General features: G+C 56.8%; 1 protein-coding gene across 5 annotated transcripts; it reads right to left on the bottom strand.

Annotated features, from left to right (window-relative positions):
• Nucleotides 1–125: 125 nt before the first annotated feature.
• NR4A1 (nuclear receptor subfamily 4 group A member 1) lies at nt 126–21515 on the bottom strand. 5 transcript variants are annotated; one of them, XM_082741371.1, is made up of 10 exons: nt 21314–21515; nt 18019–18094; nt 17282–17403; nt 15240–15346; nt 4152–5029; nt 3253–3382; nt 2789–2940; nt 2243–2445; nt 1970–2148; nt 126–967 (listed from the first exon to the last, which is right to left on the bottom strand). In XM_082741371.1, exons 5-10 carry the CDS (start codon nt 5025–5027, stop codon nt 711–713), a joined length of 1797 nt encoding a protein of 598 aa, XP_082597497.1. In that variant the 5' UTR covers nt 5028–5029; nt 15240–15346; nt 17282–17403; nt 18019–18094; nt 21314–21515; the 3' UTR covers nt 126–710. The 5 variants fall into 5 exon arrangements, with proteins under 5 accessions (XP_082597497.1, XP_082597498.1, XP_082597500.1 ...); XM_082741372.1 differs by lacking the exon at nt 15240–15346 and having other exon boundaries at nt 21314–21486; XM_082741374.1 differs by lacking the exon at nt 18019–18094 and having other exon boundaries at nt 21314–21486.
• Nucleotides 21516–25678: the final 4163 nt, after the last annotated feature.

Below are 25678 nucleotides of genomic sequence, written 5' to 3'. Positions count from 1 at the left end.
CCTGTGAGCTCAGGTCGGTAACCTGAATGATTCAGCCAGAGTTACTTCTGTCGCTTCAGTAATGATGGGGATGGGGGTGGGGGATGTGTGTGGGGAGGAAGAGGGCGTAAGAGACAGGCTCCTGGTTTCAGCTACAGGCCTATTTTTTATTCAATATATTAAATATATTAATCAGAAAAGTCACATACTATAAATTCAGGAAAATACACAAATATAAATGTCAGAATCTGTCATTTGTCTTCCTCCTAGAGTAAGGTTATATACATGTGGAAAGAGGGCGGGAAGAGAGAGCAGGTGCAAGGAGGGGGGAAGGCTTGCCCGGCTGGTGGGGGCTGTCCCTCCCTCCCAGCCCCCACTCCCATCCTGACCTCTTCCTTCCTGTATTTACAGCGGCATTTGGCTTATTTACAGCATGGCGGTGTGTGTTAAAAACGGTTTATCTTACAAAAACATGAAGGCCAGGGCCAGGCATGGGGGCAGTTAAGACAAATAGTAGGGGTCCCCCCTGTGAATGCATCCCCCTCCCCTGGGGTGCGAGCTCCCTGCCAAACCAACCAGCCCAAGTGGGGAGGCCGGCCGGTCTGCAGCTGGAGCCCAGGCCGGGCTTTGGGGGCAGGGGTGCTCCAAGGGGCCGTGGGCTGTGGGTTAAAGGCACGTGGGGTGGCGTCTTGAGTGTGCACACGTGTTGCACGCGTGTTCCTGGGCAGGGGTCAGAAGGGCAGCGTGTCCATAAAGATCTTGTCAACGATGGGTGGAGGGGGCACCAGGTCCTCCAGCTTGAGGTAGAAGATGCGCTGCAGGCCCTGGGTGCCCAGGGTCCGCAGCTCGGGCAGCTTGCCCAGCAGGCGAGACAGGCAGCTGGCTGGCTGGGACTCTCCTGCTGCGGTCGAGACGTGCTCCTTCAGGCAGCTGGCGATGCGATTCTGTAGCTCCTCCACCCGTCGAGGCTCCTGCAGCCCATGCCGGTCTGGAGGGGTGCGGGGAAGGTGCAGGGTCAGCCACCTGGCTGAGGAGCAGCCCTCCACCTCACCCCCAGACCCCCGCCTCCTCGCCCCGCCTCACTCCTTGCTGGAGAACTGCCCCCCACTGGCCATCCTCCCCCAGTCCCAGGGCACTTGGCAAAAGTTCACACACAAACCCCCACTGAAGTCTAGTGGCTGTGGCAGTCACACTCATTGTCCTCATCTTCCAAATGAGAAACCGAGGCCCAGACAGGTTAAAGGAGTTGCCCAAGGTCACAAAAAAACCCTATTCCTAACCAGATTTTCTGCCTAAGACCCAAGGTTTTCTCCCAGGCACTTCCTGAGAAACCCTGGAGAGGAGCCGTGATTTTAGGGATTCCAAAACCCACCGTTTCCCTTGGCCCAAAATGCCTTGGATTTTGTCCTCCATGGCTGGGTCCCTTCTGAAATTTAAGTGAAAAGGGAAATGGGGGCAGATTCTGAAATTTTAAAAAATTTCAAAATTTTTTAAATAAAAGAGATCTGAAAACCTCTGCATTTAACACAGAAAAATCCACCCTGAATAATTATACCTATGTAAAGGACACACCAGGTACAGTTAGCCTAGTGTTGGAGGTTGGGGCCACAGTTGCCCTTGGGGGAGCTGAGGGCTGTGAGAAGAGAGGAGGCAGGGTTCTGTTTCCTGATCCAGCTGTGAAACTTTCTCATTTGTACACTTTCCTGCATGGCACGTAATTCAAGAAGGTTTTAAAAACAACCCCAAATCCCAGGCCACACGCAAAAACCACATGGTGTGCATCCTGGATAGTATGGGATAATTCCAACTGCCTCGGGCTTTGTGATCAGATATGCCTGGGCCCGGACCCAGACCCCAGCTCTGTTGTCTACCAGCCATGTCACTTGGAGCACAAGCTGGCCCCTCTCTGCCTCAGGGCACCTTCACTTCACCATGTGGGGGCCGAGGGCCAGGCCCTCAAGCCCTCCCCAACTCCCTGGTGGCCACTCACCCGTGATGAGGACGAGCGCAGAGAGGCAGGCGAAGGCAGGGACGTCAACGACCAAGCTATGCAGGGACCGAGAGAAGGCCAGGATGCTGTCAATCCAATCGCCAAAGCCACGGGCGCACTGCAGCCGGTGCAGGACCAGGCCGGAGCAGAAGATGAGTTTCCCCTCGGCAGGCTTTGACCTGGCGCAGAAGGACGCAGAGGCCGGTCAGGGCGGGGAGCTTGAGAATAGTGCTCAGGGGAGGAGCCCTGAGCAAGCGGACGGCGGCAACTCACCGGTATGCCAGGCGGAGGATGAAGAGCTCCAGGAAGGCCGACTCCAGCAGCAGGTCCTGGTCGCTAGGGGACAGCTCCGCGAAGCCTGGGATCTTCTCGGCCCACTTGCGGATCACCTCTAGGGAACCCGAGAGCAGGTCGTAGAACTGCTGCACATCCCCAGCATCCTCCTTCCCGAAATGGGGCAGCACCAGCTCCTGGAACTGAGGGCGGGCAGGGGATTGGAGGTCAGCAGCCCAGTAGGGGCCCTATACTGCAGCCATCACCTGAGGCCATGTGATACACTCGGAGGACCCTCGGGTCCCAGGGGAGAGAGAGAGAGTCTGAGAGTCTGCCCATGCTCTTGCTTACCAATTCTCAAGCATTAACCCAAGGCCGAGGCTGCCTGGAGGAGCACATTTTTCTAACTGGCCACCCACCCGGGGGGGTACACTGTCCACCTGGTCACCCCAAAGGGGGCTCCTCTTTTTTCCAGTGTGTTGTGCCCACGAGGGGCCTTCTCCAAGATGCCCAAAGGCACTGAGTGTGGGGCAGGTGGGGCCTCACCTTGGAGTAGTCCAGTTTGGCGGTGCTGGGCCCAGAGTCCAGGTGCGCCCTGACCAGGGAGGTTAGGAGGTTGGCAGGGGAGGCATCCGGCGGCTGCTTGGGCTTTGAAGGGAGCCGTCCCCGCCGCCCCTTCAGGCTGTCTGTCCGGACAACTGCAGAGAAACAGGCAGGGCTAAAGAAGGGAGGCAGGGGTCCAGGGAAGGGACTCTCAGCCCAAGCTGTGTGCATCAATGCTGGAAAGTACCTCGGAGTCTAAGGACCTAGAGCCAGAGACCCTACAGAGAGCACACCCCGCCCCCCAGCCCCTGGCCCACGCGCCAGACAGGTGGACCAGAGTGGGAGCGCACATAAGGCCTGCTTGTGCCAGCCACTGCGGCCCACCAGGACAGAGGTCTGGGGGGCCTCTGTCTGCCCCACCCCACTCAGGCCCACCTCTGTCCCCCCAGCCCATCCCGGCCGCCCACCTTCCTTCACCATGCCGACGGCCAGGCACTTCTGGAAGCGGCAGAACTGGCAGCGGTTTCGCCGCCTCTTGTCCACAGGGCAGTCCTTGTTAGCCAGGCAGATGTACTTGGCATTTTTCTGCACTGTACGCTGGATGGGGGGGCCACACGGAACAGGCTGTCAGAGTCGGGCGGGTGGGGGGGGGCAGGGGAGGGGACCGTCCAGATCCTGCTGCCATCACAGACAAAAGCACTCTCTGTTCACAGCTATTTTTCTAACATTTGGGTGGCAGGGGAGGGAGAGATGGCGGGCGGGGGGGTGGGGGGAGGAAGAAGAAAGTCTTGGGGACACTGGGGGAGGTTTATGCCCAAGAAGGGAGACCCCCAGGACACAAGATTAGGGCCCAGGGGTTCCGGGCTCCATAGCAGCCCAGACACCTGGACTTCTCAATGTGCCTTCCCTGGGGCTGGCGAGGGAGGGCAGAGGAGGGCTGGGGGTGGGGACGGGAAGCTGAGCAGGCACCCAGAGCTGGGACAAACATACAGCCTGTTCCGCAGTCCGCCCCCAGCCCTCAAGCACCAAGCCCTCTTCCCAGATCCTTTTATCTCATGCCAGGAACATGAGTGCCTGGGGCCCCCTTCCCACCAGGACCTTGAATTGGGGGAGGACGGGCAGAAGAAAACCAGAAGCTGGCCATTAGCATGTGCCCTCCGGGGGACATGCCTGCGGTCCCCACCCTTGCCTGTACCTCACTATCCCTCTGTGGGCAGCCTCCTGCCATCTATGGGTCCCCAGAAGGGTGGCCCACCTGCAGTTGTGACCCCTCCCAGAAGGGCAGGACAAGGTGGGAAGAGAACCCCAGGGAAGCTACCACAGAGACCACCTCCCATAAAGAGCTGCACCCAGGGCAGCCCAGTACCTTGAAGAAGCCCTTACAGCCCTCGCAGGTGCGGACTCCATAATGCTGGCACGAAGCATTGTCCCCACACACAGCACAGCGGCCCTCGCTTCCACCTGGAGCCCCACTCCGGGCCTTGGTTGACGGCAGGGGTGTGTCCAGCATCCCTGGGCCGTCCAGGTGTGGAGAAGTGGGCGCCAGGCCTGGGAAAGCCGTTGATATGGAATAACTCTCTCTCTCCCCCAGCTGGCAGGTGGCCTGTGAAGGGAACAGCTTCAAGGGGCTTTGGGCAAGGCTGGGGCTGGGGCCAGTAGGGGGACTGAAGGAAAAGAAGGCTGGCGGCTGGGCATGCCCAGAAGCCTTGGGCAGTTGCTCTGTCCATGCCCGCAGGCCTTCGTACGTCTGGCTGGGTGAGAAGGGACCGAATGAGCCATCCCAGGGAGAGAGCTGGGACGGCTGGAAGCTGGGCGTGGACGGTGATGGCGCCGAGCAGGGGCTGCCGTAGTAGTCGGAACCACTGGAGGACAGGGTCTCATCCAGGGGGGTGCTCAGGGGGCCAGGGTAGCATCCGTACACCTGGAAGTCCTCAAACTTGAAGGAGGCAGAGGCGGGGGAGGTGGCCGAGGATGAGGATGTGGAGGAGGCCGAAGAGGAGGCGGAGGAGCATGGCGGGGCTGTTCCTGGCAGCTGGTAGAGGAAGGTGTCAAACTCCCCTGTGTAGCCATCCATGAAGGTGCTAAAGCTGGGCAGGGCAGTGGGGGCCGTGGGGGCTGCCTCAGGGCTGGCCAGGTCCATCGTTGGCTTGCTGAGCTCGGTGGTCAGGGGGTCGCTTGCCAGGTGGTCACGGGGTCCTGGGCTCGGTGCTGGTGTCCCATATTGGGCTTGGATACAGGGCATCTCTGAAGAGGGAGGAGACCAAGATTGGGGGGAGTGAGAGTCAAGGTGAGAGAAGCCTGAAGCCTGGCCTTGAAGTCTAGGTCCCTGAGCAGCCAGGTGGCAAGAATCCCAGCCAGACACAAGCCACTGAGGCCTTAGCACCATGGCCCACCACAGAACCCAGAAAGCTCGGTCCCCAGCCGGAACACCATCTCCACCCCCATGTCACAAAGCCCCTGGGCAGTGGCCCAGTAAGAGTGGGCTCAGTTGGAAGGCCAGCCACACCCCAGTCAGCTTGGGAACCCTAGGGAAGGCATCCAGCCAGCATTTCTCTGCTGGAACAGGGGGAAGCTGTGTTCCCCCAACCCCCTGCCTTACCACACTGGGTGAGGCGTGGGTGGGGGCTGGAAGACGGGTGGGTGGGAGATGCAACCAGGCAAAATCCTACTCAGCCCACTCTCTGGGTGCAGATATGTTGTTTCTCCAACCTGGCCCTTCTGGGAATATTCCCAGGCATGGCCCAGCCTTTGCAAAACCCCCTCTCCTCCTCCCCCTCCCCGGTGCCTGGGACAGTGCAAGAGGAGCCGAGAGCGAAGGGCCCAGCTGCCTAAATCAGAGGCCTAAGCGGCCATGAGCCTGCCCCCCCTCCCTGCCCCCACCCTACACACTAAACAAAGGCTGCAGCTCCCACACGCACCCCAGTCCTGCCATCTGGGGACAGGCACCCACTCAGCGCTGCCTGACTTGCTCCCAAAAGCAAAAAGGAAGGGATCCTGGGCCTCTTCAGCAGTCCCCAGGTCCCCAGCTCCCCAGGGGATCAAGTAACTGGCCTCCAGACCTTTAAAGGCTGTATGCTGGAGGGAGGCTGAACAGGGGCCGGAAGAAGGAGAGAACAGCCCCCCGGATGTCGAGGAAAATGGACAGTCCCTAAGAAGAATTTCTCTGCTACCCCCAAAGCACGGTTCCTTGCTATTTGTACAAGAGAACTCTGAGCCTAGCAAATTTGAGATGCCTACATGGGAAGGAGAAGGTGTCCTTGCCTGGGTTCCTCCACTAAGGGGTATCTATGTCCTGAAGAGCCCAGGAGCTCAAGCAAGGAGGGCTGGTTACACCCTCAGTCATGAGAAGCCTCAGGGAGCAGAGACAGCACCATTCAAGGGGAATCCTTAAGTTTGCTGACTTGTCAAAAACGAACACAGAGGAGGCTCTGGGACACTTCCCCATCCCACATCCACACCTGGGGTCGGTATACTCCAGCCCTTCCAGTCAGGGAGGGAGGCTGGGTAAGAAAGCAAGCTGGAACAGAGAGTGCCATAATCCAGGGAACAGAGAGAGGGGGCAAAGGCTGGCACCACCTCCTGGCCAAAAGCCCAGGAAGTCCTCTGGTTCTAGCCTTTCTCCCACCTCCATGGGCCCTGGACAGGCAGCTCCACCCCTGGCCTGACACTCCCACAAACAACCCAGGCGATGGAGCCCCTTGAAGCGCTGGCACCACCCACCCAGGAGTGCCTGTCCAGAGGCAGAGAGCACACCTGCGAGAGATAAGACTGGCCACGTCTCCCTGCCCTAAGACAGCCTAGGTGGGGATGGGTTTGGGGTGGAGAAGAGATGGCAGCCACCTGGAATAAGGCTGGGTGTTCCAGCCTTATTCAAATCCTGTTTCTCCACTTGGACGTCCCACATCCGGATCAACCCCCACCAGCCTATACCCCCCCCCTCCTTTGCCCAGGTACTTAACTACACCAGATAGGGACCTACATCTAGCGTTAAGGCAGGTGGGGGAGAAGCAATCCTACAGGGAGGAGGAAGAGGAGGCGGGGTTGAAGGAGGGAGCAGGGAGAATCCGGCTTCAGGCAGGTCCTGGCAACAATGTGGTTTGCACCTGTTATGCCCAACAAGCTTCAGGCTGCACCCTACCTGTATGAGCCAACAGAGACTGGGGGAGGGGGCACAGATGTGATCAGCATGTGGGGCTGGAACGGGGCGGGGGTGGGGGTGGGGTGGGGGGGATGGTATCCTTCAGGTACCACACGGAGACTCCAGCATTAACAACTCCCACCCCAGATCCCCAGGGACCAAGATTTCCACACCTCTCTCTTCCTCTCATACACACACACAAACACACACACCCCACAGGATCCAAGCAACAACTAAAACAACGTTCCCTGCGCTTCCAGAGACCCCGCCCCTAAGAAGACTCATTTGGCGGAACACAAGCAGGACCCCTCCACAGTCCAGCTATCAATGCTAGCCATTTCCTTCAGCAATTCAGAAGTCTCCTGATAGAGTTCGGGCAGCAACTTCGGGGATCCCTGCAAACTAACCATAGGCTCTAAAGCGTTGAGAAAACAATTAAGGGAATGGGGGAGGAGGCAGACCTGAGGGGAGGAAGAAGACCCTTTTGGAAATCCAATCCTGGCAGGAGTCCGATAGATCCCTGCAGTTAAAGTTCTGTGTATCTTTCCCCCCACTGTACTGAGCCCCCATCGGCACCTCAGTCCGGGGCGCCCTGTGCCATTCGGGTACCCTCGGAAACAGAACTACAGCCAGCCTCCAACTGAACAAGTCCCCGCTCCTGGTGCCAACTCTAACCCCCTGTGGCTTCCACCTTGCACAGACACTCCCCCCACCCCACCCCCGCGCCCGGTAGATCGAAGTCCGATCCGGGTCCACATCCCGCTCCAATCGCTCTCCTCCGGCGCCAAGGCTGCACCATACACCCGCTCTCATGCACGCTGACCCTACAACATCCTTTCTGCCCGCGCGTACGCCCATCTCCTTCATGCAACACCCCTGAAAACCAGAGCAGAGAGTGCCGCTGAGATGCACGCTCCCCCTCCCCCCCCGCGGGGGCGCCTACCTGGCCGGCTCCTGCTCCCCCTGCCCCGGACCGGCACCCCGAGTCGCAGTCTGGTCCCTCGTGCGCTCCCCCGGGTCCTGCACACTCCCCCAAGTTCCGCAGCCTCTGCCACTGGGGCTCCCCGGCCCAGCCCGACCCTCCTCTTAAGCGCTCCGTGACGCACGGGGAGGGGCGGGGGCGCCACTGACGCACGCGGCCCGGCGAGCTTTGGCCATACAAGGGCGCGGGGGGCGGCGCGGTTCCGGCGGGAGGCGGCCAGGGGGAGGCGCGGGACGGGGAGCCCGAGGGGGCGGGGCGAGAGGGGGCCTGGAATGTCTGCGCGCGTGACGCACGCGGGGTTCCATTGACGCAGGGAGCGCGGATTGTTTGATCTATAAATAGTCACCTCGCGCCCGCCGCGCCGGCTAAAAATAGCAGCTCGCGGACTCCCGAGGCTCCCCCCGCCGGACCTAAGACCCGGCCCGGGGCCCCCGGGTCCGAAATAACCGGCCTGGAGGGCCAGAGTCCACGATGGGGGCGCTCTAGAGCCGCGGCCGCGGGGCTTCCCCGGACTTGGATCTCTCTTCAGCCTCCGGCTGCTTCGGGGAGCCACGACCGCGCCCGCTCCCTCCCGCTCCCTTGGGCTCCCTCGGCGCCCGGCTCCGCCTTTGCACCCTCCCTGTCCTTCCTGCAGCCCTGGGGGGTCGCCCTCTGCCGCCGCTGGGCTGCCAGGGCAGGCCTCGGGCCGGGGTGGGCAACTCAGGGACGCAGCCCAGACAACGTGCACCCCCACTTCAGCCCAGGGCGCAGCTAGTGCACTTGACCCGTCTTCTCCAGCGGGGTCACTGGCTGAGAAACTGGCACAGGAACGTTGGAGTCGTCTCTCCCCGCCCACCCCCCACCCTGGCATGTTTCCGTCCCCTACTCTCCCAATGCAAAGTACCTTCCCAGGACAGGGGTTTGCCAGGCCCAAGATGAGCCAATGGGCTCTGTTCCACACGCTGAATTTGATTTCTTCCCAGGCCCTTACAGGGTGGGTGCACTATAGTTGGGAAATTACCGAATTTCAGAACCGGGTGGAGCCTGAGAAATCTTGTCAAATTTGTGCCGACTCTTCCCCATTTTATAAATAAACAAGCTCAGAAATAATGGCACTTGCTCAAGGTCACACAGCGTGGTGGTGGCACACTGGGGTGGAACCCGGGACCTCTGGCTGCATCTGTAGGGGGTCTATCTTCTCACGCCCTCCCCTGCCCAGGACACCTCCAGCACCTGCAGAGGGAGCAGCTGCAGACCACCTAGAGACTTCCCTGATCTACCATTCTACCCTCCATTCTACCCCTCCACCCCCATTCTACCCCAAACCTGGGGAGCCCGCACTTGCTAAGTAAGAGAGAAGGAAAGTGAAGCTAATGTTTACAAGGAGAAGAAATCCACCCCTACCCCAGACCCCCTGGGACCCTGGGATTCCACCCAGCCCCCTTCTCCCCAGTAAGTCAGCTTGAAGTATTTCTGCTTCCACTGCCCCTGCGCTGGTGGCCCCACTCTCACCTCATTTGGTCACCCGACAGCACTTCCCCCTACCCGAGGCACTTCCTGTTCCTCACTTCCACTCTTAACCTCCCATCTCGGGTCTCCCACACCCCAGTCTCCAGCCCCCACTTCTGCCTACTCAAGGTCCTGCCAGCAACTCAAACTTCACCCATTGCCGACAGAGCTTGTCATCGCTGTACTCTCTGCCCACTACCCATCTCTGCTCCTGATACCCCACCAGCAACTTCTCATTTTCCTCTTACAATTCTATTTTGGAACATCTCTTGGATCCCCTTCCTACTGCCAACCACAGCCCACGCCTCACTGGTGCATGAAGATAGCCGACCAGCTGAGTTGAGGCCGGTGACCTCCACTTCTCCTTGTCCACACCCAGTTAGGCCACTGCCCCTTTACCAGCTTGTCTCCTCTTTCTGAATCCCCCTGCCCGCCAGTGGAGTAGTCTTCATGCAACACCAGTCTCATTCAGAACCCACCTCTGAACCTGGTCAGAACCTGCTATAGCTCCCTCAACTTCGGCATACAATCTCAACGTGGACCAGTCTTCAGACAGCTCCGTTTTTCCCCAAACCATCTTCCAAAGACCCTTCAAGGCCACCCAGGTGAAGGTGAAGAAATATGGGCAGAATAACGCAAGGCAACCCATCCGAGATGCCCACTCCACTTCATACCAGTTTTGTTTTTCTTTGTGTGAGGCTTTTGCGTAGATTCTGCTTGGAAAAGAGATGCCACACACACACACAAAACAACAAAAAGACTTTAAAATTGCTAATATGGGGCTCCTGGGTGGCTCGGTTAAGCATCTAACTCCTGATTTCAGCTCAGGTCATGATCTCAGGGTCATGAGATCAAGCCCTGTGGCAGGCTCCTCACTCAGTGGGGAGTCTGCTTCTCTTTCTCCCCCTCTCCACTGCCCTTCCCCCCACTTGTGTTCCCTCTCTCCCTCTCTCCAAAATAAATAACTCTTTTTTAAAAAATAAGCATTTACTGGGTGGCTCAGTGGGTTAAAGCCTTTGCCTTTGGCCCAGGTCATGATCTCAAGGTCCTGGGATCGAGCCCCGCATCTGGCTCTCTGCTCAGCAGGGAGCCTGTTCCCTCCTATCTCTCTGCCTTTCTCTGCCTACTTGTGATCTCTGTCTGTCAAACATATAAAATCTTAAAAAAAAATTTAAAGAAAAATAAGATAATAAAGATAAACCTGCTAATATCATTCACATCCTCCTATTTTGCAGATTAGGACCCAAGGGTTCCCAGAGCACCTGCACGTTGCTCCGAAGTACACAGCAAGTTTGGGCTGATGAAGCTAGACCTTCCTCCACCCCGGGCCTTCCTCCAAAAAATAATTAATTAATCAATTAATTTAATGTCAGCAAAACATGTAGCTTGATCATCTGTGCTCAAGCCCAGCTTTACCAGTTCTTTGCAAGCTGAGTCACCTTGGGCCCTGGTGCCCACCAATTTCCCTACCACTTTCCATTTGTAAAAAGCAATACAGACCTTCCCTACCTTCCCACAGGGCCAGCCCACCCAGGAGCCCCAGGGAACTATGTGTGGTGAGCAGCTGCCCAAGGTCCTAGTCTAAATCTCCAAATCTCAGCATTAGCCTCCAGATGTGAGCCTGCAGCCCAGCAACCCCCCCTCTTCCCCCCCGGTTCATCACCAGGATACTGCAGCTTTGGAGGCTACCTTCTCACTGCCCCAAAGGCAGAGGGAGGGGAAGACAACCACAGCTGCCACTTGGCCATGTCTGTGGAGGCAGGGATACTGCAGGGTTTGAAAAGAAGTAAATAAGGAGAAAAAGGCAGAGTCCGTCTGTGGGAGCACAACCAGGGCCACCCATTCAGGCAGCCACATGGGGCACCTACCTTAAGGCAGAGAGGAGAGAGGCACGAGGACTTTGGGACCCCTGGTCTCATCCCTGCTGGCCAGAGGCCCTCCAGGGTGTCCTGGGGCTCTGAGGCAAGTGGAATCTGGCTAAGGTGGAACTCGGGAAAAGGCACCATTAATGCAGACCCTGGGAAGCCTGGAACATAAGCTGGTCCCAGGCTCCCAAGGGATCTCCAAGTCTAGCCCTCAAGAGCAAGGTCAGAGTGAACAGCCCCTTGTGGGGGGAGGTGTGGGGTGGCAGGGGACAGGTAATGATGAAGGAGGTAATAATGGGAGAAATATCAAAAACTAGAGGCGAGGACCAGAAGGTAAGGCAGGGCCATAACACAAGAAGCTCAGGGAGAGAAGATGTCATGTTGGAGATGAGACGACAGTCTTCACCAGGCTCCCACAGCACAGCCTGGCCCAGTGCATCAATCTGCCCTCATCACCCTGGGGCTCCTGGCTGCTCCCATAAAAGGACCTTGGGCAAAACTTCCCACCACTCACTGGGCAGAGTGACCCATCTTCCTTCTGCTCTAATCCTGCCCATCTCCAAGACTTCCGGCCATACCCTCCCTCAGCTTAACTCTTAGTAACAAGCCCCTTCTCACCCATGAGGGGAGGTATGGGGAATAACCACCAAGGGTCAGACCTCAGTCCACAGCACTTCACATGCATTCTTCCACTAAACTCTCCCCTCAACCTTCCAGATTTAGAACTGACCCAATTTTTTTTTTTTTTTTGACCCAAATTTTATAATGAGGAGATAGAGGCTCAGGGCTAGGTCCTCTAGCTCCCAGGTCTGTGCTGGAGCCATGGCCTCCTCTGTGGGTTGCAGACTGTGGCTTCTGGCCCGCTGCACCTGACTTCTAAGTGTACCTTAGAACCAGGTGTGCACAGGCACACACACGCACGCGCGCGCGCGCGCGCGCGCAAAGCCTGTAAACTGAAAACAGCAGTGCCCATGAGGGGCTCTCTGGTGGGACTGCAAGCATTCCAGTTTCCAACCTGGACAGTGTGTTCAACCCTGGAAAAGCCACCACACTATATGCTTAAGATTTAATACCTACAATTTGTACACTGTTCCATATGGGTATTTTCTCAAAAACAAAAGTTTATTTTAAAAAATAGCCATGCCTCAATGGGAGAGACTAATTTATTCACAGGGACACAGATGCTGCTGGAAATCATCGAGCACAGATTCATTCAAGTGTGTGTTGCTGAAATCAGAGAATGGTGCCTGTTTCCCATTAGGGACTTGTTCTCCCAACACACGCAGGGCACAGCTATGGTCAGGAGCTGATCTCCCATTAGAGAGGGGTCTTCACACGGGATGTTCTCTGTCAACACTGGGTGTTTTCTGAAGCACTCACTAGGCCCTTGTTCCTCCGAGGCAGATCTCATGGGGCAGATCTCATGGGGCCCGGGGACTTAGTGCTGACTCATCCCCCCTCCAGCTGTGTGTGAACATGAGGGCAAGGCCCTGTCTCCCCGATCTCAGCAGGGGGGGCCTTCATGCATCTTCAATAGTAACTAGCCTAGGGCAGGCCCCAAATGGGCAGCCAATGTCCACCATCATTCACCAGCCAAGAAGGTGGGTGTGGATTTGGGTAAATGGGGGATGGAGAAAGTGGAAAGGCACAACCCCTTTCCCACACTGCCCCCCCACTCAGTCTGCCACACCCCCCCCCCCACATCCCCCAGTAGAGGACAGGAACCTGCCCTACTTTCACCAAGACCATCCCCACCCACAGGCCTCCACACCCTTCCCGCGTGGTGGGCAGAAGAAGTGAGCTTTGCCTCCTCCCACTGAGAAGTGGCCACGGGAGCTTCCCCTCCTCAGCCCCAGGACTTAGTACCAGCCCTGACCTGGCCACTTCCTCTTCCTGCCTCAGCAGTGGGTAGGGGGATTTGTACTATGGGCTAGGAAGCAGTGCCTACAACCCCAAGGGCTTGCCATGGACAGGTCTGGCAATTAGGGACATAGGGTCAGGCCCAGGTCTCTGGCGCTGATCTCCTGGCCCTCGCCCAGGCCCTGCCACAACCACACAGGTTGTCACCTCCCTGACAACAGACTGCCAAGGACGTGGGCAGGGAAGCCACTGACCCCCACCACTCACCCAAGGCCCAGCAGGGCAAAAGAGGGAGGGGCTCACAGAGCCATCACTAGCCAGAACCCCGCAAGCCTGATGTGTGACCTGGGGCCAGTTCCCTGCCCTCTCCAAGACCGTTCCCCATTTGCCCAATATAAACAATATCACACTCCTGACAGCTGTGAGAATTCCATCAGTTCAGGGAAGGGGGTGGCGGTGGCTCACCAGTGAAACGGAGCCCTGCCTGGGAGGCTGAACTCTACGGACCCGCAGCAGGATCCCAGAGCAGGGAGGGCAGGCATGGAAAGGAGATACCTGGGTCTTCAGCTAGACGAGGGAGCCAGCACCCCCTTCTTCAAGAATGGAGAATAGTAACCCCATCCACACCTCTTCCCCCTCCACAGATGAGGAAGGAAATGAGAGTGTGCCCAGACCCAGCACTGGGAAAATTCCATACTCTGTATGCAGCAAGTGCTCAATTAATACTCTGTAGAAAGCTTGCAAGTTAAGGAGGCCAGGCCTCTCTCCACAGAGGCTGTCTTTAGTCCAGGGATTTCTTGACCCTCACCTCCCTCTCAGGCTAGGGGGAATTAACATACAGCACAAAAGAGTGAGATCAGGGGCACCTGGGTGGCTCAGTGGGTTAAGCCCCGCTGCCTTCGGCTCAGGTCATGATCTCAGGGTCCTGGGATCGAGCCTCGCATCAGGCTCTCTGCTCAGCGGGGAGCCTGCTTCCCCCTCTTTCTCTCTGCCTGCCTCTCTGCCTACTTGTGATCTTTCTCTCTGTCAAATGGATAAATAAAATCTTAAAAAAAAAAAAAAGAGTAAGATCAGACTTCGGGGAAGAAGAGCCGGACGGCGCTGGAAAAACGCAGACAAGATCATGGAGTACCTCTGGGAAAGGTCAGCCTCTGCCTTGTTTGCCCCCTCCTCAAACCTCCTTCCATGCCCCCCAGTCTGCTCAGCTCCTGGCCAGCTCCTCCACCCTCGAAGGGCCTCCCACCACCTTGCAGAACATCACCACCCACCAAATCCTCCTGCCCCTGCCCAAGGTCTCCACCCAGCCTCCTTGGGCAAAATTTCAAATTCCAAAATAAAAACCCTCTGATAACAAGCCCCAGCCGGAAAGACTGATGCATTTTCCTATTGTTAAAGTATTTTTAGTCACAGGCTCTGGATTCATTTAGAGACTCACGTTCAGAAAGGGGAAAAAAATTTTTTTTTTGAGAACCGAGAAGGAGAGCACAAGAGCCTCCCACGTAACGAGCTGCCACTTATTTCGTGTCGGGCTTCAGCCCCTGGCCCAGGGCCCGGGGATCGTGTTTGTGGCAAGAGGGTTGGTGGACTTGCCAGACCTCGCTCCAGCCTTGCTTTGCAGGCACCAAGACCGGCGGGGAAGCCAGGCAAGGAGAGCAGGGCAGGGGCTGAGGGCTTAGGAAAGCCAAGTCCCCTGTCCCCATCAGCTGGGGGGCTCAGGGACCTTATTCGGTGACCAGTGCAGGAGTCCCCGGTTGGCCACCCAGCTCACTCCGGCGTCCCTCCCTAGCCCGAGCAGACCAGTGCCTCATTGAGGCGGAGTCAACAGGAAAGGAGGACCGAGAGCATGGTGGAAATCTCCGAGGAAGGAGAAAGATGGCAGCACCTGTCTCTTCCCACGTCTCCCAGCTCTTGATCACGGCTTGTGACTCCCAAGTGTGACTCCCACCCACCCAATTCAGGTCAAGCTTTACTCTCACTCCTCGGGAAGGTCAGCCACCCCTGTTTCCTCCTCTGCTTCCCCTCCTCTCAAGGCCAAAGAAACCACAACACAGATGGTCACAATGGAGAAAGATCCAAACAGCCCAGCTCCCAAGCCTCAGTTTCCCCATCCCTAAGACTCACCAGCTATCTCCTCACGATCTGCTTAGACTCTCAGAGATCCTGGACAACTGCACCAGGCGAGAATCTTGGGGTTGGTCAGGGGCTCTTCCTGGCAGCCTCAGGGAGCCCTGCGGGAAGAGACGGGACTGCCCGGTCAGCCCAGCCTGTCCGGCCAAGGCTATGCACCGGCTGAGCGAACTTAGGACATGGAGTTGTCTCCAAGCCAGCATGTCCTCCTCTGTTTATATAGCCGAAACCAGAGCCGGCCTCTGGGGACAGAGGGAGCTGCCTCAGGGCCCTCTTGGCTGAGGCCTGACTTTGGCCCAGGTCAGCAAGAACCCAAAATAGTCAGCTGACGGGAGCCCCGGCGTGAGCCCCAGCGTGAGCGTGACCCTGGGCCTGTGCCCAGGCCTGGCAGACAGGTGCCCACGTCACAAGACCAATAGCTCTAGCACTCACGGGGCCCCGGCTGGCAGCCCCTTGGGGTGGCCCTGGCAGTGGATATGGCATGAGACATCCACCCAGTACCACCATCACCCAGACAACGAGGTGAACGAAAGGAATTCTGCCCATGGGGGCCACTCTGTACCCAGAGGACAAGGCTGGGCTCTCAGGAGGCAGTTTGAGCCGACGGGAGAGGTGGGGGCCGGGTTGGTGGAAGCCATCTGGCCTGCTGCTGTCATCTGCACTCACGTGCCTCCTGAGTCCAGATCCCCAGCCGACAAGGGACACCTGCCTCTCCCACTTACAGTAATTCCTCTCCCTGCCCCTCAGCCCAAGGCTGGTGGCACGGAGCCTGCTGCCAGCAGGAGGCCAGGTGCACGCCCAGACCAGCCCCTGGAATGGGAGGGCCCTGCCTCCCAGGGCTTCCCCTCCTTCCACCTGGGCTCACACCAGCCACCCCGTCCTCCGCCATCGCAGCTACCTCCGTGGGAATCCCTGTGCCCTGAACACCTACTCCACACGGGGCAACAGTGTCTGGGGGGCCGGGCAAGATACAGAGCCAGCTCCTCCTTCATCCAGGGATCTCTTTCAAAGCCCTGAAGGGGGCTGTGACTCGGGGACAGCCCTCTGTTCTGGGAAAGGCAATCACAGGTCCCTGGCCAGGGTACCAGGCTGAACTCCAGCTCTCTCGGGTAAATATGGTAACCAGGACCGTGGTGCCCTTGGCCCCATCCTAGTATCCGAGATCCTATGGGAAAGACCTGGTGGAAATTCCATTCCTACACTCCAATCCTCACCAACCATCTGCTGGTACCTTCTCCAGAAGCCTCCTCAGGCAAGGAAGGCGTGTCCTCCACCAGCCGAATGGGCCTCTGGGAGACCTTGACTCTAAGCTTGGCTCTACACGTCCTCACTAGAGGATCTTGAAAAGTCACTTAACTTTTAACTTAACTGAGTCTGTAACTCGGTTTCTTCATCCATAAGAAAAGAAGGTGAACTGGATGACCTAGGACCCCTCTGGCCACAAGTCTGAGATTTTCCCGTTCAGGGATGGTGGGTGAATTGTGGAGGGTCTCTCTCTGCCCTTTGTCAGCAAATCTTCCCCCTACAGACCCACCATAGTAGGACGGGGGTGGTCTTTGCCCTTTTAGGGGGAAATGATCCCAGCCTCCCCTCTGTGCACTCCCTTGCTGCATGCCCTCAAAACAAGCCAACTTCCCACCCCCTACGCCTGCCCCACTCTATTCCCAGCCTGCCTTGAGCTATCCAGCCCCACCCCATCAGAACCAGACACGTGCTGCCTTGGTAATAGCAGTCACTGACCCACACCCTTGCCCCTCTCCTCCCACACCAGTCCATGCCCACCAGGCCCACGGTCCCCCAGTCCATCCTGCTAAGAAAGCCAGGCTTCCCCCTTCCCCACCTCCACATTACTCCCACCACTGAAGAAACCAGATCTCCCCAAGCTGAGCAGCACCTCGCCTGCCACCTCTGCAGGGCTTCCCCCTCCATCCCCCAAACCACATCCGCTTAGGGCAGCCCCACACCCACCTCTGCCCCCCAGTCCTACCTGCTAGAAGGCCCCAAAGGCAAACAAAGGACAACGGTAGAGTACTTACCAGTCTGGATGAACCAAGAGACCTCGGACAATAGTCAACCATCCCTCAGGCCTCCAGGACCTGGCAGAAGAAGCTGGGACACCCGAGAGGGACCAAGGCTGGCTTCTGTCCATGGTGGAAGCCTACAGGAGGAGAATCTGTGTGACTGCAGAGGAACCCGCTGGCAGGGACATTTCCTGGAGGAAGCACAGCCAGGAAACTCAGGAGTAGGACAGGGGCAGGACCCAGGCCATGAGAGGCGATAAGCCAGCCCTAGGACTTCCCTAGGCTGGGCAGCTGAGCCTGGGGGCGCACAGAACCCCAGGCAAACAGCTCTTGGGGATGTGGGACGTGACCAGGAACTACTGAGAGTACCTGGCCATCTCAGGGCCAAGGAGACACATGCCAGCATCCAACCACTCAGCCTCCTACCCCAAATATGGGTTTGGGGGTGGGTGTCAGCTTCAGTCCAACACTTGGCCCTGATGCACACAAAAGGACATTTTGTAGGCAGAGAAAAGGGAGCCACTGTGAGGACAGGGCAGAATACCCCTCTCTCCTTAGAGGGCTCCAGCTTGGCCCCTAAAGCCTCAGAGGACCCCACAGAGCAGGGGCTCAATTGCCCCATCCCCAGGCAGCCCAGCCTTCTAACCAAAGCAATGGGGACTCCCAGGGCCTGTGAAGGCACTCCAGTCCTCAAACACAAAGACCCAGCTTGAAGCGAAGCGGTTAAGGGTACAGACGCTGGACCCAGATACCTGCATTCAAATCCTGGCTCTGTCACTTGTCATCTTGGTCAAGTTACAGAACCTCTCTGTGACTCCTGTTCCTCAGCTGTGAAAATGACAATCTGTAACTGACATCTCTGAAATTAACAACCACAGGGCTATGGTAGGGCTTAAAATAAGTTCCCACGTGTAAAGGACGCAAAACAGTACCACATACACATATGATAGCACTAACATTATTAGGAGAAATGAAATGAGGACACATCAGAGCCAGCCCCAGAACCTGGTGTTTATTCCAAGCCACTTCTGGGCACCTGCCCTCCACTTCGAGAGCCAACTGTGAGCACCACCCTTCCAGCCTTCTTACGCTCTCGCCTGTCCTCTCACCAGTGCCTCTCTCCTTCAGCCACGGTAATCCAGACCCTACATCTCTCCTTCCCCTTGTCCACCCTAATTCAGCCCTCTCCACTCTCAACTGAGCCTCAGAGTGACAGTAGGAACAGGTGCCCTTCAGGTTAAGAGGAGGCGTGGGAAAAGAGAAGTAGATGTTCCCATGCTGGGAGGTGGAGGGAATAAGGAGGAGGAGGGCCCCAGAGGGTGCATGATGGGCATAGTTGCCCTCTTGACCTCTGCCCCAGGGTCCACAGGCAAAAGGGAGCTACTCCGGACCACAGTACCCGGATTCTCTTCTTACACAGCCCAGCAATCCCATGCTCCCGTAGTACACGTGTAATGGAGAGCAGAGGGTGTAGATGGCAGAAAGGGAGGGGAGAGGTGTAGAACACCTGAAGGGCTCCTAGCCCCTAACAGAAGGCAAAATCAGGCTGCAAACCTACCCCAACCCACGGGCTACACCTGCTTCCTAGAACGACACTGTCATCTTCCCATATCCCTGAAAGAGGTCTGCAGCAAGGCCCCGGGCTCCCCTCCACAGCCTTCCCTTTTCTCCCAACAGTCCGAAGCTGAGGAGGAAATGCAGGAAGGGCCAACACTTTCCAACATAGTCAGGCCTGCCCTGAGCTCCCTGGTCAGAGAAGGTCCTCCAAGCACTTTCCCCTGTCTCTGAGTAGGCTCCAGAGTCGGGGACCCAGGTCATACCCACAAAGTGCTTTATAACATCTGATCCCATCTCCTGTCTCAGGTCGAAATTCTCTCCATGAGCACTGACTGAGGGCCTACTGTGAGCCAGGCAGTGAGCCACGAACAACAGATCCAAGAAGGAGCAAACCCACATCACTGGGCCCCAGAAGGTTACAATGGGGGAATAAATCAAGGTCAATTACAGTCAGCACTGTGCAGAGGGCAAACCTAGGGCCAAGGACGCTTGGAGAAGAGTGTGATGCCTCCTAAATGGCGTGGAAGCCTCAGGCCAAACCTCAGGACCCAGCTCTTGTTCCCCCAGCTCCAAGCACATAGGCTTTCTCTCTCTAGTCAGGCCTTTGCTTTGGCTGTTCCCTCTGCCAAGGAAGTCACTGCCCCATATGTCTGTATAGTTAGCCTCTTCTCATCGGTCACGTCTCTACCCCCACCACATTAACCTATTTTTATTAACTCCTTAGGACTAATGCTGTTCGGCTCTTCACCCATCTGTCTCCATCACACAGACTTCAGTCTCCCAAAGGGAGCTCAGCACGAGTAGGTACTCAGTAAGTATTTGAGGAATGTGGGAGAAGAGGACTCACGCAACCCTGCAATCAGAACTGGGCTGAGAAAACCAGCCAGCTGCTTGGAAGGAGGTGGGGAGAATGTGGGAGCTAAGGAACTGTCCCTTGCACGGGAGGGCAGATCCAAAGGCTGATGGTTCGACCCTATGCTGAGCTACAACCCTGACTCCAAGAGCCCCAGGCCTGGATCCCAGCTCTGCCTGGGTCCACCTGAAATCTCCTTCCCCTCCTTCCTCTCAGGTATTTGTCTTCTCTTAACTACACTCCAGCTCATCACAGGACAAGGCTGGCAGTCGGGCACTTTCTTGGATTGTAAGCTCTGCACTGGCCAAGTCCCCACCCAGAAATGGGCATATTACTGGTATTAACAATAATAACAGAAGATAATATTTAATGAACACCATGTGCTAGCTACATTATTAGGCGTTTTATATGCACTTTCTCATTTCAGACTCATGACACCATGAGGAAGAGGTGACTATAACGAACATTTTACCAAAGGGGAAACTAAGTCACAGAAATACTAAGCACCATGCTGAAGGTCACACAGCTAGGAAGTGGCAAAACCGGGATTAGGACCAAGGGAGCCCAACCAGGGAGCCCCGGGCCAGGCAGCCATCTCTTCCCCCATTTAGACTCCTCTGGTGGGTAGAGGTCTCGGATAGCAATGGAGCAGTTTGACAGCTAACACCAGAAAGCAAGTGGGAAGCTCCGGGCCCAGGGCTGCTATGCCTTAGATCCAGGCACGAGGCCTGAACTCCTGAGCTAATTTTCTTCACTCCAGCACAGGCCCCAACATTTACAATCAGTCACATTCATCTTGTTCATCTTGGTCCATCCTTCTGCCTGGCTGCCATCATTTGAAATCTTGATTTTAGCCTATTGTCCACCTGTCATTCCCCTTGGCTCTAGGCCTTTACAGAGTCAGCTGGCTTCCTTTTTACGTTTTCATTCAAGTCATTGATCTAAACATTCACTTGGGGTAGCTATAGGACCATGGCTGTAGCTCTCACTGAGACCCCTGTCCAGGTTGTCATCAGCCCCCTAATCCATCAGCAACCTTTGGGCACCACGCTGTGAAGACACCTATCTCTACCAGCCTTCCTCTTCCCGGCATGCCCAAACACTAACTAGCCCCCAATCCTAACTAACTAACTAACTAGCCCCCAATCCAAATTAATGCTTCACTGTAAACCACTGTAAATGCCATTATCTGCAGCATTTCTAATCTCAGGTCTGTTCCTGCCTCTACAAGACCCTCTCCGGGCTCGGTTTCTTCACTCAATCCCATGAAGGGGTGCACCGAGCAAGTCTGGTCCCTCCCCTCCCGAACTCCTGGAACCCATTCCCCGCAGCCGGCGGGGAAATGGAAGGAATTTCTCCGGCCTGGCCACCTCCTGCGCCCCTCGCGGGCCAAACCCCACCCTTGGCGGGCCTGGGAGAGAAAGCCTTGGCCGCCGCACTCGGGGGCAGACTGTGAGCGAGCAGGTTCCTCTGGGAATCCAGACCTTCTCTCCCCACCCCCCAGCCCCACACAGAGCCCCGATCCCCAGCAGGACTCCCACGATGGCTCCGGGCCCGCGCTATTGCCTATGCGGAGACCTCATTCTTCCCAGACCTCTCCCATGGACCCCCTCTCCTCCCCACCCGGCCCCCCTCACCTGGCCCGCCAGGCTCCGCTTGCCTCTGCACCCCGCCTTCCGGGGTCGCGCACCAGCCGGCTGGGAGCCGCTCCGAACCGCAGGGGCGCCCATGCCTGGAGGCCGGGGGTCGCGGGCGCCGCGCTGGGGGCCCCCCACCAGTTCCGCCGCCGCCGCCGCGCGCTCCTGCAGCCGCGCCGCCGCGGTTCCAAGCCCCCCACCCCGGGAAGCCCCCCGCCCCGCAGTTCCGGCCGCGGCCGCGCCCCCCGCCCCCGCAGTCCGCGGCCGCCAGCGCCGCCGTCCCAGCCCCGGGCGCGCCTCCCCCGGTGGGCGGGCGGGGACCGTGACGCGAGCCCATTGACGTCTCCGGAATCCCGGCGGCGGCGGCCGACGCAGCCTCATCAATGGGGCTAAAAATAGCGGCGCCCGGAATAGCCGCGAGCGCCCCGCCCCGCGCCCCCCCCAACACACACGCCGCACACCCAGTTACATAATCCGCCCCGCTGCGGCTGGGGTGCGGGAGCTGTTTTTCAGGTGAGCGTTCCGTGGCCTTGCTAGCACCTTCCGGGGCAGCAGACCTCGAACTGGGTTCTAAATAAATTTACCCGGGGCTTCCCCGGAAGAAGAAGAGGGAAAAGTGAAGCCCAGAGAGGCCCCGCGGTGGCCCAGGGTCACACAGCAATTAGGCTGGCTTAAGAGGACAGGGACCCTGGCTCTCTGAGTCTTGGGCACCCCCACCCGCATCGATTGGTTGGTCTGCATGCCACCCCAAGGACAAGAAACCCAAGTAGCAGGGTGCCCAGCTTCCACACAAGATGGCACCTTAGGGAGAGAGGACTTCTTGGGAGGGTAAGATTTCTCCTGAAGAGAAGCATTCCCAGAGGCAGGGAGTACAACGCTGGGGCAAGGCTGGGGCAAGGCTGGTGGTGGATTCACATATCTAGCTGTTCTCATACTGCTGTGTGACCAAGGGCAAGTTACTTCACCTCTCTGAGCCCAGATGAGAATATTATCTACCTTTTTTGGTTATCAGGGGATAGAACAGCTGCAGAGGTGCCTGGTACACAGTAGGCACTCATAGTTACTGTCTTCTCCTTGCTCTCCTCTAGGAGTCAGACGTCCCCCAATCCAAGGGAGCATTTAGTGCAGGGAAAACACAGAGACTCCCCACAGTGGCGGGGAAGCCAGGGAGGGCCCCGGCCTCTTCTGGCCACAGCCTCCAAGCACAGGCCTCCTCAGTAAGAATCTTCCTTGGGGAGGGAGTCCTCAGAGGGTTTCTCTGTCACACCTGACTGGAACATTCTTTGGAAATGGGAGAGAACTACCTTGTCTGAAGCAAATCCTTCTCCCCTGATAGCCTCTGACTTAGGAGTGGCTGGTTCAGAGCCAGGTCAAGGCTGAAGCAGTGGGACTGGGGGCTGACTAAGCATCGGAGTTGGGTTATAGTGTCTGTTCCCCGAAGGCGGGGCATGCAAGGCTCCAGGGGAATGGCCATGAGGCAGGCCCTAGTCCTGAGCTCTGTTGCCGCAGCCACCAGGCTCCGCTCAGTTTTAGAACCACCTTAAATTACAAGCATGCTATCATATCCCCAGCACCCAGGCCAGGCCCCACGCAGCAAAGAATCTCTTTTGTATTCAAAACTGTCCAAAAGAGGCCCCACACCCCCACTCAGCCCTCATTCCAGGGGCCACATTCCTCTCCCCACTCCCCTGCCCACCCGCAGAAATCCTTTTCTAGACCTATCCTAAACTGCTGCAACTCAGAAGCTTCTTTCTCTCATTTTTCATAATAATCCCAGGGTTTGTCTCAAAATCCAGGTTCTTCTCAGAACCTTTACATTCCTTTCCCAGTTTCGAGTATGAGGCGGACATAGAAATAAAGAAACTGAGGCTTCAAAATGGCAAGGTGGGGGGCGGGGGGGAGGGAGGGGCTTGGGGCTAGCTCCCCTTTCTCCTTCCTACCCTAGCAGCTCCTTCCAAATGGGCATTTTTAAAAAACCACTACCCCCACTCTCTCTTTTTCCTTTTCCAGAAATCTAACTTTTGAAATACATTTTAAAAATATTTGCCTGTGTAGGAGAAATACATTTATTTGGACAGGAAGGATTTAAAAAAAGAAAAGAAAAGGCTTGATTACCAGTTTTTCCATGAAGGCTTCCAGCCCACAGAGGTCTCTCCCTTCTATAAATACTTTAGCACAACTTGGCTTTATTATATATTCTCCTGTTTTATAATCAAGGAAAACATATACTGAAATACGTAATGCTGAAACACACACACCTGTGCAACCTATGATGGCAGTGTGAGGAAGTAGAAGGAGCACAGATTCAAGAGGCTGTTCCCAACTGTTCCCAACTGTGTGACTTCTGGGAAGTTACTCACCTTGTCTGGGCTTCGGTTTCTTCATTTGAAACAAGAAGATGAACACCTACCCGTGTCACAGAGTTGTCACAAAGAATGTATCTTTGGTAGTAGAAAGAATGTAGCAAGTGGTCTGGGCAAGAGTAGTGGACATGCTATTTCCACACAGGAGGCCTTAAGAGGAAGGCGGGCCTGGGGAACTTGTCTCGAATTTGCAGTTGCAGAAAACTCACCTAGCTTTACCCAGCCACCGGTGTGCTTTATTTGGGGCTTGTGGAGTTGCACAGGTGATGTCACCTTTTTGTGGGAATACAGATGTCCAGTAGATCTCAGCCCCCTTCTTGCCTCCTTGACCCGAGTTACTCAGCTAGTTGGTATCCAAGCCAGGATCACAGCCCGGGTCTTCTGACTCCCAGACTAGTGCTCAATCTTCTACCCACTATCTTGTGCCTTCATACTCAGCCCCTCTTCTTGCTGCACAAATTCCAGGAACTGCTACACAAGCCCCTTTTGCAGATGGGAAAACTGCCGAGAGAGAAATCCAACCACTTGCATGACTCAGGAGCTTAGGACTGGATGGGAAAACAGGGCCCCCTGGCCAGTGCTGTCACACATTCCGGGAAATTCCTAAGGTAGTAGGGCAAGATAATGCTGCGAAAATTGCTTCCTAGTCTGATGGGGGGGGGGGGCACAGAATAGTTATGAAAACATTGCCAGAAGGCCCAAAAGGTGGTCTCCAAGAGGCCTCCAACTGGCATCGGGATGGGAATCTGGAGCGTTAATCTGAGAGGATTCCACTGAAAAAGAGAATATGGGGCATTCTCTGTGTGAAGGGAGAGGACCAGGCAAGACAGAAGAAGGACAGCGCAGGGAGGAAGGTTAACCTAGAAGTTCTTAAGTATGGGGGGATGGGGTAGGGTTGAGAGCCTAGGGGTAGAAAGCCCCAGGACCCGGATAATCAGCCAGACCCCTGGCGGTCTTCCCCACACGCCCCTCCCTCTCGCGGTGGCAAATACCCTTGCTCCAACTCCACCCAGTCCAACTCCACCCAGTCGGGGAGACACCATTCCACCTCACCTCCACTGCGGCTCACTGGGGCTGGGGTAAAAGTATGTCAAGGGGGTTCCCCAGCCCATTCGGCCCAGAAGGGGCTCCCCTGCCCCGGCCCTGGCCCTGAGAGAGGAGAGGGGCCTTGGAGGGGATTTCCTTCATGGTTCCCTTCCCCATCCTGAGACTCAAGAAAGATTTCGCTGGGGTCCCCTCACCCCTCCCCAGTTTTAGGAGCAATTAATGGTGAAAATGGGGACACAAAGATAGGGCAGAGCCTTTCTTGGGCTCTCCGAGGGATCAGGTTGGGGATGGGGTTATGTGCTCTGAATTAGGTAAGGATGAGGAGGCCTGGCTGGGTGCTTTTCAGAAAGTGCCTCCACATTTGCTTTTCCCTGGTTGTCATGAGAGGCCGTCAGGGCCAGCAAGAAAAACCCCAGTCTGGAAGTGACACAGTTGGAATTAATGGCAAGATTTCCCCTAAATCCAAGCCAGGCTCTCCATTAAAAATAAGCAAAAATCCTCCATAACTTTATTTTTTACATTACAAAATCAAACAGACTCATTGTAAACAAATGCAGAACGTTACAGAACTACGTGATTTACTAAGCGAGAGTCTGGTAATCAACTCCCGAAGGAGGAAAGTTTGGTAATCCTCCGGCGTCTGCTTCCAGATTTCTCTCCACGTCGCCAGAGATCAGATCTGGCCCAGCAGGCCCTGCCCCTGGGGCCGGGACCGGAACGCTAGGCCGGAAGGAACAGGGCTGGGCCCCGCCGCAACACTGCAGCATAGACCGTGACCCACGCCACTGTCCCGGGGGCGGCCGCGCTACCCAACTCCCGGCCCCGCTGGGCCGGGTGGGGCCCGGGGAAGCCGCTACGTCACGAAGCGGACGGGAGGGAGCCCGCGCCGGTCCTGCCAGGCTTCCATTACATCACCCGGCGATGCGGAGCCGCCGCAGGGTAAACACCGCTGCAA

Source organism: Mustela nivalis (assembly GCF_964662115.1).
Source record: "Mustela nivalis genome assembly, chromosome: 7".
Taxonomy (NCBI): Eukaryota; Metazoa; Chordata; class Mammalia; order Carnivora; family Mustelidae; genus Mustela; species Mustela nivalis.
Note: the sequence above shows the minus strand (reverse complement) of the source record. Positions and strands in the feature narration are given on the sequence as shown.